General features: G+C 41.0%; 2 protein-coding genes across 8 annotated transcripts in view; both read left to right on the plus strand.

Moving 5' to 3' along the window:
* tbpl2 (TATA box binding protein like 2) overlaps positions 1-2274 on the plus strand; it is a 49569-nt gene extending 47295 nt beyond the window's left edge. Inside the window, exon 7 of the mRNA XM_008398644.2 lies at positions 1771-2274. Coding sequence (XP_008396866.1) covers positions 1771-1915 — 145 coding nt within the window. The 3' untranslated portion in view covers positions 1916-2274. The remainder of the gene's footprint in view (positions 1-1770) is intronic.
* Positions 1-12053, plus strand: part of LOC103458078 (MAM domain-containing glycosylphosphatidylinositol anchor protein 2-like) — a 202698-nt gene that overhangs the window by 9406 nt on the left and 181239 nt on the right. The gene's annotated exons all lie outside the window — the stretch shown is intronic.

Consider the following 12053-nt stretch of genomic DNA (forward strand, 5'->3'; position numbering starts at 1 on the left):
GCTCAGTGACATCAGGACTACAAGACAGGAAGAGACGTCAGGAGAGACGTTGGGCCTGTCCTGGACGCAGCATAATGTTTGATCATGTTTGGACAAAAAAACACTGCCAGATGGTCCAGAATGGACAAGCATTTATGTCTTATTTTGTGTACAAACAGTAAAAAAAATAAAATGAAATAAAGAAAAAAACAACTTCTGTCTCTTTTATGTTCCTCATAAATGAACATGCTGCATATAAGCAATATCAAATGAATATATTTTAATACATTATTTATTTTTTATATAGATTTTTTAAACTACAGCATTAAAAATTAAAATTTTGTTGTGGGGTTTATTTATAAAGACATAAGTGCTATCCAATGGGCACACATCAACCAACCAATCACATGTCAGTGATGAACTCTGATGTCATTTTTTTTCATCCAATGACTGAGAATCGTTGGATGAAACGATTCTCTAGTTTCATCTCGTTCCATGAGTGAAAATGTAAACTGTCGATATCTGTCGCTGACTAGCTGCGTTTGCGTCAGAATACAGGGTCAAAAATCCCACTTTTCGTCCTGTGTTCCATCTTCACCACAAAAACCACAATTTATGACAAAAAGCTCCATCTTGCCAGATGTTTTATGAGATTTTTTCCCATATAATTATAACAGTTTTGTATTTTGAAGATAATTGTCTTCTAATATTAGGAAATAATCAATATGAGAGTAAGTCTGGAATGTTGCAGAGGCAAGAAAAAGCAACATCATTTGACTTCAGATTTATCCAGATATGTAACTCTAATAAAATTACAAATGACGTTTCTGCTTTTGGTGTACGTCAAGTCGGTGCATGTAGCTCTCTCCTGTAAGATCTAGTGTGCTGCTCTCCTGGAAGGGATCCTAAAGTAAGGAATAAATGTGTATAAAACTCAGGCTTATTCAGATTCTAACCATATGATCAGATTTAAATCTATTGCTAATAGCAACCCTCGAACAATCACATATCTATGAGATCTATCTGAAAATATGTTTGAATCTCAGTAGTACTGATCCAGGCAAAGCAGAAAACTCCAACACTGAAAACTCCCAAGATTGTTTATTGCCACTAATATTTCTTTATCCATTGCCTCATTGCTATTGCCAACATCAAAGCTAGTATTGGTCTCCATGCTAGCCCCATCTTCCAACTGAGTTGCAAAATTTGTTAACTTATCACCAATTTTCCTTTATCTTTATTTGTTTTACCGCGATTTGACAAATTTGCTCTCGACCAGTTGCAGATCACACACGTTGGAAAAATCGTCTTTTTCACAGATTTCAGCAGAGCAAAGTTGAGTGTGACTCTTTAGTTTGCGGCCATAACCGGAAGTTCTTATTTACTTATTTAGTTACTTATGATTACTTACTTTAAAAAAACGTCCATTTAGCTCATAGTTAAATTAGAATGCTGTATGTGTGCTGAGCTAAGAACAACAAATTTTACCCAATCCAATTGCTAATGTTTATCCATGATGTATGTAATTTGGAAGTTCAATGCTATAAAGCTTACCAGAAATTGTATGCGCTGCAAACAACCACCTTTCACTGCGAAGAGAGAAGAGCCAATCAGAACAAGATGGGTGTTAATGTTAATTCAGTATTTTGAAGCATGGCCAACATGGACTCAACGGCTTTGTTCACTTCATCTGCTGCCATTGCTAAAATTTCAGGTAGAATACAATTCTAGAACAGCGCAAAAACTGACATTACCATTAATATTTCCTTCTGTTCGTTGATTGTCTTGCAGAAATTCTACCAGAGGAATCCAAGTCAGTGGGAGTCCAAAGGTTGTCCTGCAAAAATGTTTTTTTACAGTCATGATTTGTGGTGCTTCTAGTGACTCTATTGATATTCTGTCTCTCAACAAATGTGTGTCATGGCTCAGGGACTGATTGGTGCATTTATGAAACAGTTAAACAAAACAAAAATTAATAAAGCTGTTAAATATCATTAGATTAAAGTATATTTCTTAACAACGCAGTGATGATAGTGCATTGGGAACAACGTATTCCATTACAACATACCCATTGCTTGGATTTTCCCTTGACCCAGTGCAGGTAGTGTGCGACAGATGGACTCTGGTTAAAATGACATCACTGATGGACAATGTTTCCCCCTCCAAGCATGAAACTGTTGCTGAACTGGAGAACTTCTTCAGTGACAGACTGCTGCATAAGCGCTATAGGCAATCTTTCCTCCCAGCAGCTGTTACGTTCTATAAGCATCACTTCTCCCAATAAACCCAATAAATCCATGCTGGTATCTGGATATTACTATTGCACAGTTTTTTGCAGTACTAATTGTAAAATTAATGCTCAAAGAATAAAGCATATTATGTATATTTTTGAATTATCAGTTTCATTTTTGATAGTTTTATTGTCCCACTTATAGAGCAAATTTATTGGCATCTCTTCTTTTATCTCCGTTGTCTCAATTTTGAGCCATGAAGGAGGAGTCTGCAAATCAAACATCTGTGCCAAGAACCTAAACTGAGCCGCATAATAATACGGTTGAAAATTAGGGCGCTTCAGACCTCCATCCTCATACTGCAGCGATAATTTATCCATGCTAAGTCTTGGTGGCTTACCATGCCAGATACATTTTCTAATTGATTTTTTAAGAGAGATAAAGAATGCTTTTGGGATGTGAATTGAAAGTGACTGAAACATGTACAGAGTTTAGTTTAAAGAGGTTTTTAAGGTTACTATCCACAAATACCCCTAAATATTTGAAACCCCCAGGAGACCATTTGAAACTAGACATGTTTTTAACTTTACTGTGGTCAAATATGGGGATCGGTAAAACCTCACTCTTTTCCAAATTAACTTTGTAACCAGAAAATGAGCTGTATTTACCCAGTAAGTCCTGAAGGTGACAAAGAGAGCGTTCTGGATTGGTTAAAAATAAAATAATGTCGTTCGCAAAAAGCGAAATTTTATGTATGTCAGTACCAATCTCAAAAGCACTAATATTAGAATTTTTTCTAATGGCCTCAGCCAATGGCTCGATGGCAAGCACAAAGAGGGCGGGACTAACTGGATCTCCCTGCCGGTTGCCTCTATACAGCCGGAATGAATCAGAGATGATCCCATTGGTGACAACTCTAGCTTGAGGGGATCTATAAAGAGATTGCATCAAATTGACAAACCCATCACCAAAGCCAAATTTCTTAAGGACAGAAAAAGATATTGCCATTCAACCATATCGAAAGCCTTTTTGGCATCAAGTGATACGGCTGGTATCTCTTTTTTGTTAGCAATATATATTATGTTAAGCAATCTTCTCAAATTATCAGTGGAAAATCTATTTAGAATAAACCCGGTTTGATCAGGGTTGATCAGTAAGGGTAGATACCTGTCCAATCTTTTTGCTACCATTTTTGTAACTAATTTATAATCAGTATTGAGGAGTGAGATTGATCTATAAGAACATTTTAGAGGATCTTTTCCTTTTTTATAGATGACCGTTATAACAGCTTGAGCAAAGGAGTCTGGAAAACCCTCTTTTCTTCTACCTTGCTCGAGAACATCCATCAAAAAATCAAGACCGCAACAATAATGATAGTTATATTAATTATAAAATAATATTCAGTGCAAGTAGCTTACATCATCTTTGATGAGGGACAGTGAGGGACCTGAATGGTGGATAGGGGGGCACTGGCCCTAAAAAGGTTGAGAAACACTGATCTAGACAAATCTGTTTTCTCTAGAACAATTTTAAAAATGTATTTATAAAGATTTTATAGAAACTTGTCATTTTAATTTCTAGGTAAGTCAATTCTTCAGCCTGGGTAAATGGAAAAGAGCTAAAATCGATTGCTAATGATGAATTGTTGATGGAGAGAAGAGTATTTTAGGAAAAATTTAGCTTGTAATCTGAAATCTCACATATGTCTGAAATATTTTAATAAGAACTGACAATGGTTAGCCTGGGTTTGACAGAAATAGTAAAAGTTCATTGGCATATGATGATAATTTCTGTATTTTTTCAAGAGCTGTATATGAAAACTAGAAAATTTCTGAAGAAATTTAAAAGGGGCCTGCCAAAGTGTATGTCAATTGTAACTCAGCGTTCTGATGCTGAAAATTAGTAACAATGCTAAGGTGAAGTAAAATGTAGTCAAAGCGTGTGGAGTATCTTTATCATGTTGACTAACATGGAATTACTCCATTCTGTAGGATAGCATTAGTTATGTAAGCTAAAATTAGGGCAAAATGCTAGGTTACCTTAAATGCTTTCAGTAGCATGTGTGGTATCACCAGGATGTTGATTTACATTGACTTAATCAATTGTGTATGAAAAACATAGCTAATAAATCCAAAATGAACTAAAATACTCATTTTAGGTACAAGGCTAATGTTAACATGAGGGCTATCAGTAACATATGATGACGTGACAAGGGTTTTGATGCTAAAGGTAGGATGAGGTTTATCACTAGCATGTTGACAAACATAAAATTACAGTTTTCAGTGTGCTAACATCATTGTATAAGCTAATGATGGACTCTGACCGGACCTTCAGAGCCACATAGAGATAGTCACAAAGTCGGCCTTTTATCACCTAAATAACATCTCCAGGATTACAGGACTAATGTCTCAGCAAGCTCTAGAGAAACTCATCCATGCGTTTGTCTTCAGAGCTTTGTAAGTACTGCAACAGAGTCTTTACAGGCCCACTAAAAAAACAGACAGCTGCAGCTGATCCAGAACGCTGCTGCTTGCGTTATCTCTAAAACAGTGTTTCTCAACCCTGGTCTTTTCACCGCCCCCCTGTCCTGCATGTTTTAGGTATTTCCCTTCTGCCACCCACCTGAATTGTATGTCTGGGTGATTAACAGGCTTCTGCACTACTTAAAAGGTCATGCAATCATTTGAATCAGCTGTTCTGGAATAGAGGCTCATCTAAAACATGCAGAGCAGGAGGGCGGTGAGGACCAGGGTTGAGAAACTCTGGTCTAAAACCAGGAAGATGGAGCACATTTATGATGTAAAGCACTTTGAGCTGACTTGTTACTGAAATGTGCTATACAAATAAACTTGACTGATTGATATAGCCAGGTGAAGTTTTAGTTATTGTTATCCTATTTTACAAACACACTAGCATATGTGTTTGGCTTTTTAACTGGACCTTTCAAGGTCGTTATCAAGCTTCCTGCCGGGAAGCGTGATCCTCAGGGTCACAGGATGGAGTAAAGCGAATGAGAACTCCCTGGAGAAAAGCTCTTTCTTCACTTGATCATAATGTTTCCTCCAGTTCACCAAGGTGGAACACAAATCTGGGAAAAATATTACTAACTTGCCATCATAGCTGATGGGACCGCTCTCCCTGGACAACTGTGAGGCGATGCGAAGGATTTTATCCCGATCCTGAGAATAGAGCAGCCGAATCAGAACGGTCATGACTTCTGGTCAGTGGGAGGTCAGGATCCTGAACTGCGATGAACTTACTTGATTTATTTCTGATTTTCTGGAAGAGAATGGGGTACAGTTAGCAGCACTGTTGCCTTGCAGCAAGAAGGTTCTGGATTCGATTCCCGGACCCGGTCTTTCTGCATGGAGTTTGCATGTTCTCCCTGTGCATGGYGGGTTCTTTCAGGGTTCTCCGGTTTCCTCCCACAGTCCAAAAACATGACTGTCAGTTAAATTGGTCTCTCTTAATTCTCCCTAGGTGTGAGTGTGTGTGAATGGTTGTTTGTCCTGTCCATCTCTGTGTTGTATCACGCCTCTCTTCTGAAATATCTCGTGGGGTCGGGAGGGGTTGGTGTAAGAAAATGGATGGAAGAGAATGTGTAAGTCCTCGCCTGCTGGGCTGTGGATGCCATCATGCCGGTTTCCTCGTGGGTGCCATGTTTAAAGGAAATTTCCTAAACCACTATCAACAAAGGAAATTTTGTCAACAGGGGCGCCTGCAGGATATTATCAAAGAGTATGCACACTGCACCTGATCCACCAGAACTGCACACACAATAAACGGCTCAGGTGGGATTCCCTCCACCTCTCAGAACTACAAGAGGAATCAAAGTCTGCTTATTTATTTTTAGCTAGCTTCTCAACATAGTCACATTTAGTTTTCAGAAAGAGCACCAATATGCCAAATAGACAAAAGTAAACTGATCAACAACATTTACATTTAGGACATACAGTAGATGTGCCTCCTTCACAGAGATGTGGGCTACGTACAAGACATTTTGACGCAAAATAAATTTTTTTCTCTCCACAATTTTGTTAATAATAAAGGTTAAAAAACCAATAATTTATAATGTAATTTTTACTTAAATAAAATTTTCAAAGTATGCACAGTGCGTGCAGCTGTTAGTTTGTCAACATCTGTTTTTAGAATTCCCATCCATTTCTGCAATTCATTCTTATAATGTGTACTATTTAAATGTAAATATGAAAATCAGGAAAAATGAAATGTTTTTAGGTTTTGTGGGTTCGCTCTTTGAGGCTGCGGGCCCACCACGAATGGTTCCCTGCCCGCTTTTAGGTACCTCAAAGGGTATGCACTCTCACTTGAGATCAAGAACCACCTTGAGCAACAGGGACTATCTTTCATGGGTTTTATTTACAGTACAGTATGTTGGAAATAGCAAAGAACATGAATGGAAGATCACTGCAATCCCCACTTGCTGACAGTTATAAACAAATCCTTGTGCTGCTGTCACTGAGTGCCCATCTGTCAGCAGCATCCCAGCTGCCAGCAGCACAATAAGCTCTACTCTCCTGTGACATGGAGGCCTGTGTACGTCACACATGACCTCTGGGGAAAGGTCATCATGTAAGACTAAATCACAAACATGATATAGAGAAAGTGGAAAAAAGCATGTGGAAATCTTTTTTTGAAGTTCTGCAGAAGTTTGTTGGAAATTAGAGGTTACAACAGTTTATACCTCCAACCCCCTGTTTTCCTGTGGCTTCCACATCTCTCCATTATCATCTGTAGTCCTATAAGGGGCACTTTGGAGCAAGAGGAGGTATATAATATTCAGAATCTGTTACGTTCATTTAGCTTGCCACACTGACATGCCTGCTAAGTCACTTTGAAACAAACTAGGCTTTTCACTGAGTTCTGCGTTTCTGTCTGTTCCACTGAGTTTTCCAATGGAGCCCAGTTGAAGAAAAAAGAAAAAAGGGAAGCTTGGGAAGGGGATTAGGATGCAGCATCTGGGCTTTAGTTAAATATTTAGAAAGTGAATTCCAATTATGTTTCACAATATATATCAGAAAAAAGCCTGGTTTTCTGTGTGATTTTGCTAAAGAAAGAGGCTCTGTGGCACTGACCACACTAAGATGAGAAGCGATAATGAAAATGATACATATCATGATTCACCCCACTGCTTTGATGAGCTGTGTATTATTCTTTCAGAGTCACCAAATTCTGGCTGCCTCTCTTATAATGGGATCTCACTTCATGAATTGGTAGACAAAAATCATAATTACTGGGTATGCATAGGGGACTAATGCAAAATCCATTTTTTTATCCCTACGAGGGATCAATCAAATCAATCAAAATGTATTTGTATGGCACAATTCAGCAAAAAGACATTTTTTAAAGTGCTTTACATCATAAAAACACACATGCAACATAGAATCAGCAATTGAAACATTACATTTTGTCAAGTGCCATTGTTAAATTCTTAATTGATTATGTTTTCAAAAACAATTCCTAACAGGTGGGTTTTTAGTCTAGATTTAAGTGTTTTAGCAGTTTTGTAATATTCTAGAAGTTTGTTCCAGATTTGTGGTGCATAGAAGCTGAATGCTGCTTCTCCAGGTTTGGTTCTGGTTCTGGGGATGCAGAGCAGAACCAGGTCTGGAAGTTTTGATACAACAACAGATATTTAATGTATTGTGGTGCTGTGTTGTTCAGTGATTTATAAACTAACAACTATTTTAAATTCTATTCTCTGGTTCGCTCCTCTTTAGGCCCAAAAATAACTTCAGTTTTGTTTCTGTTTAGCTGGAGAAAGTTTTGTCACATCCACACATTGATCTGTTCTAAGCATCTAGTCAGTGATTGGATGGGTTCAGAGTCACCTGGTGACATTGTGATGTAGAGCTGTGTATCATCCACGTAGTTATGGTAGCTAATCTTATTTCCTGTTATAACCTGAGCCAGTGGGAACATGTAAATATTTAGCAAGGTGGGGGACATCGAGTCTGAGTGGACCATGTTCCGTACCTCCATTGCCGAGGCGACCTATCGGAGCTGCGGCCGCAAGGTTGTTTTTGCCTGTTGCGGCGGCAACCCTCGAACCCATTGGTGGATACCTTCGGTGAGGGATGCTGTCAAGCTGAAGAAGGAGTCCTATCGGGCCTTTTTGGCCTGTGGGACTCCAGAAGCAGCTGATGGGTACCAGCGGGCGAAACTGCATGCGGCTCGGGTTGTCGCTGAGGCAAAAGCTCGGGCGTGGGAGGAGTTTGGAGAGGCCATGGAGACAGACTTCCGTATGGCTTCGAGGCGATTCTGGTCCACCATCCGGCGTCTCAGGAGGGGGAAGCAGTGCAGCACCAACACTGTTTATAGTGGGGATGGTGTGCTGCTGACCTCAACTCGGGACGTTGTGGGCCGGTGGGCGGAATACTTGGAAGACCTCCTCAATCCCACCAACATGCCTTCTGTTGAGGAAGCTGAGCCTGGGGTTGGGCTCTCCAATCTCTGGGGACGAGGTCGCCGAAGTGGTCAAAAAGCTCCTCGGTGGCAGGGCCCCGGGGGTGGATGAGGGGATTAGCAGTGGCAATGCCCAGTTCTGACTGTGCTATTCAGCCCCCAATTCTTAAAAGACAGTGACTGTCAAGAATTGGGTGTAATTTCCAAAGACTGCTTGAGGAAGGGATCCTGGATACTTCAAGTAGGCACTTGATTTCTTCCTTGTAAAGCTCTCTCTGAACACTTTTTACGATGCAGACCTGTGCTTTTACCATCTCTTCTTCTGTCGGTCGACACATAACAGCCAGTAGCCTGGTTAGAGTGGGTAAAGGAATAGGCAATATGGCTCAAATACGCTATTGCTCTCTTGAGAGTACTGTATTTTGAAAATCTTTTGAAACGTTCAGGACTTAAAGTGCTTCTTTCAACTTGTGTCAAGTTCGTGATCACCTCAGGACGTACCTCTATGTCTTGTGCAGGATCAACGAAGTCATATGTTTCTTGAGATGAAAGCTGCACAGAAGAGTTCATGAGAAAGGGTGGTCCTTCAAACCATGTGGTACCACTCAGCAGTCCTGCTGGTACAGATCGGGACCTGTGGTTAGCGGGATTGAGTTTGGATACTGTGTGTTTCCACTGAGTTGGGCAAGTGGACTGGAGGATACGCTGAACCCTGTTGTGCACGTAGACATAAAATCTGTGTGACTGATTGTATATTTACCCCAATACGACCTTGCTGTCGATGTAGTACACAACATCATCAAATGCACAGTCCATTTCTGCTAAGATCAGCTCTGCAACTTCAACTGCGAGTACTGCAGCGCACAGCTCCAATCTCGGAACTGTCAAACCTGCTTGAGGAGCCAACTTTGTCTTTGCGAGCACAAAACCAACTTCTGTGTAGTCTGTTGTTGAGAACTTTATGTAGGCAACAGCAGCAATGACCTTCACTGACGCGTCAGCAAAAACACAAAGTTCTCTCCTTTGGGCATTTGCTGCGGAGAGGGAAGTATAAGGCGCGGTATTTGGAGATGTTGCAAGTGTTGAAGTGAGTCTCTCCATTTAGTCCACTCAGCCTTCATGCTCTCCGGAAAGGGTGCATCCCAGTCCTCTGTTAGACTGTTTAGCTTCCGCAGTAACAACCTGCTTTGAATTGTGATTGGAGCGAGAAATCCGAGCGGATCATAGAGACTATTCACTGTAGAGAGGACACCTCTGCGTGTAAAGGGCTTTTGATCGTCTGTAAACTGGAACGTGAAGTTGCCCGTATTTATGTTCCAAAGCAATCCCAGGCTGCGCTGTACAGGTAAGTTCTCAGCAAAAATACTCAAGTTCTCAATATCTTTAACTCGATCCTCAGGTGGGAAGGCTTCTAGAACAGCTAGCCTATTAGAGGTCACTTTGTGTAACCGGAGGATAGAGGATGCAAGAGTGTACTGCACTTGTTTTAGGATATGAACTGCTTCTTCTTCCGTGGCAAATGACTTCAGTGCGTCATCAATGTAGAAATTCCGTTCAATGAATTTGCGCACATCTTCTCCAAAGTGCGTTTCTCCATCAGCAGCAGCTCTCTGCAGGCCGCATATAGCGACGGAGGGAGAGGGACTGTTCCCAAAGATATGCACTCACATACGGTACTCAATAACTTCACAGGAGAGAGTCTTTGTACCACAGAAAGCGTAAAAAGTCTCTGATTTTCTGTGACGACAAAGCAATGAAACATGCTCAATGTCTGCAGTCACAGCCACTTGTTCCTTCCTAAACCTCATCAATGTTCCTATCAGACTATTGTTGAGGTCAGGGCCAGTGAGTAATATGTCATTGAGTGAGACACCCTCATATGGTGCACTCGAGTCAAAGATGACTCGGATTTTGTTGGGTTTCTTAGGGTGGTAAACCCCAAACAAGGGTAAGTACCAACATTCTTGGTCCTTACTAAGAGGTGGAGCAATCTCTGCATGGCCTCTACTCAGCATATTCTCCATAAACTCAAGGAAATGGGCTTTCATCTGATGGCGTTTGTCCAGCGTGCGTCTAAGGGACATGAGGCGATCATGAGCTAGTTGCTTGTTGTTGGGTTAGTTGTCACTGTCTTGGTAGAATTGTGAGTCCATGATGTGCATAAACTGCTGATCCTCAACTGATGACGACAGTTTGTGATCATCTGTGGTACGTGTGAAGACCTGTTGTCCTAACCTGTCCTGTTGTCCTAAACTGTCCAGTTTGTTGCAGGGTTCAGACTTGTATGGAAATGCCTCTTTGATTTTGATTTGGCTATCACAAGGCTGAAGATAACTTGAACGACGGTTATCTAAGATGTATGTTTTGTAGCTGTTCACACCTTCAGGCTTATGTGCTCCTCCAAGACAGACGTCACCAACGATCACCCAACCTAGATCTAGTCTTTGTGCGAATGGGGATATTTGTTTTATGACTTTGTGTACTCTCAGCACATCTCTGCCTAACAGAAGTGTTATGTCAGCATTTGGATCAAGAGGTGGAATCATACTGGCAATATGTTCCAGATGAGTGTGGTGACGAGCAGCTTCTGGAGTAGGTATCTCAGAGGTTAGGGTAGCCCTAACCCTACCCTGAAGCTCTTCTACCTGCCACGTATGCGAGCCCAGCACATGATTTTAATGGTAAATGGACTGGACTTATATATCGCTTTTCCAATCATTTTGACCATTCAAAGCACTTTACACTAGATTCACATTCACCCATTCGCTCACACATTTATACACCGATACGCAGATCGGTAGGCAATTTGGAGTTAAGTGCCCAGGGGCACATCGACATGTGTCAGGAGGGAGCTGGAATCGAACCTACAACCTTCCGATCACAAGATGACTACTCTACCCACAGAGCCACAGTAGCCCCATGTGGCTCTGTATAGGGATAAATTGGCCCTTCTGGAAAAGGTCAAAGAACTGGGAACGTGCGAGTTAGCGGTTGCTTTGTTCATCTAAAATTGCGTAAATTTTTTTAGACTGACCTCTTTGTCCAGCTGGATGAACATTCACAAGTATTATTTTTGAACATTCTCTGGCACTCACTCCTTCTCCACACACCTCTGTACACCTGGAAGTGACTTCTTGGGTGTCTATTTTGTCATTCTCCCCGCCCTGCTGTAACGGGGGAGACGACGACTTAGACTCCCATGGTCCTTGACCTGGGTGGAGGGCGGAAATGTGACTAAAGCTATCACACTCAGTACAGATGGTTTCAACAGTGCAGTTTTTTTGCAAGATGGTCAGTAGAGGCGCAACATTGAAAGCAGATGTTAAATTTCTTGAGAAACTGTTTGCGATCCTCTAAGGGTTTCTCCCTGAATCCTCTGCACCTTTGAAGAGGATGGGGTTTGTTATGAATTGGGCACAG

This window comes from Poecilia reticulata, linkage group LG22, assembly GCF_000633615.1.
Source record: "Poecilia reticulata strain Guanapo linkage group LG22, Guppy_female_1.0+MT, whole genome shotgun sequence".
NCBI lineage: Eukaryota > Metazoa > Chordata > Actinopteri > Cyprinodontiformes > Poeciliidae > Poecilia > Poecilia reticulata.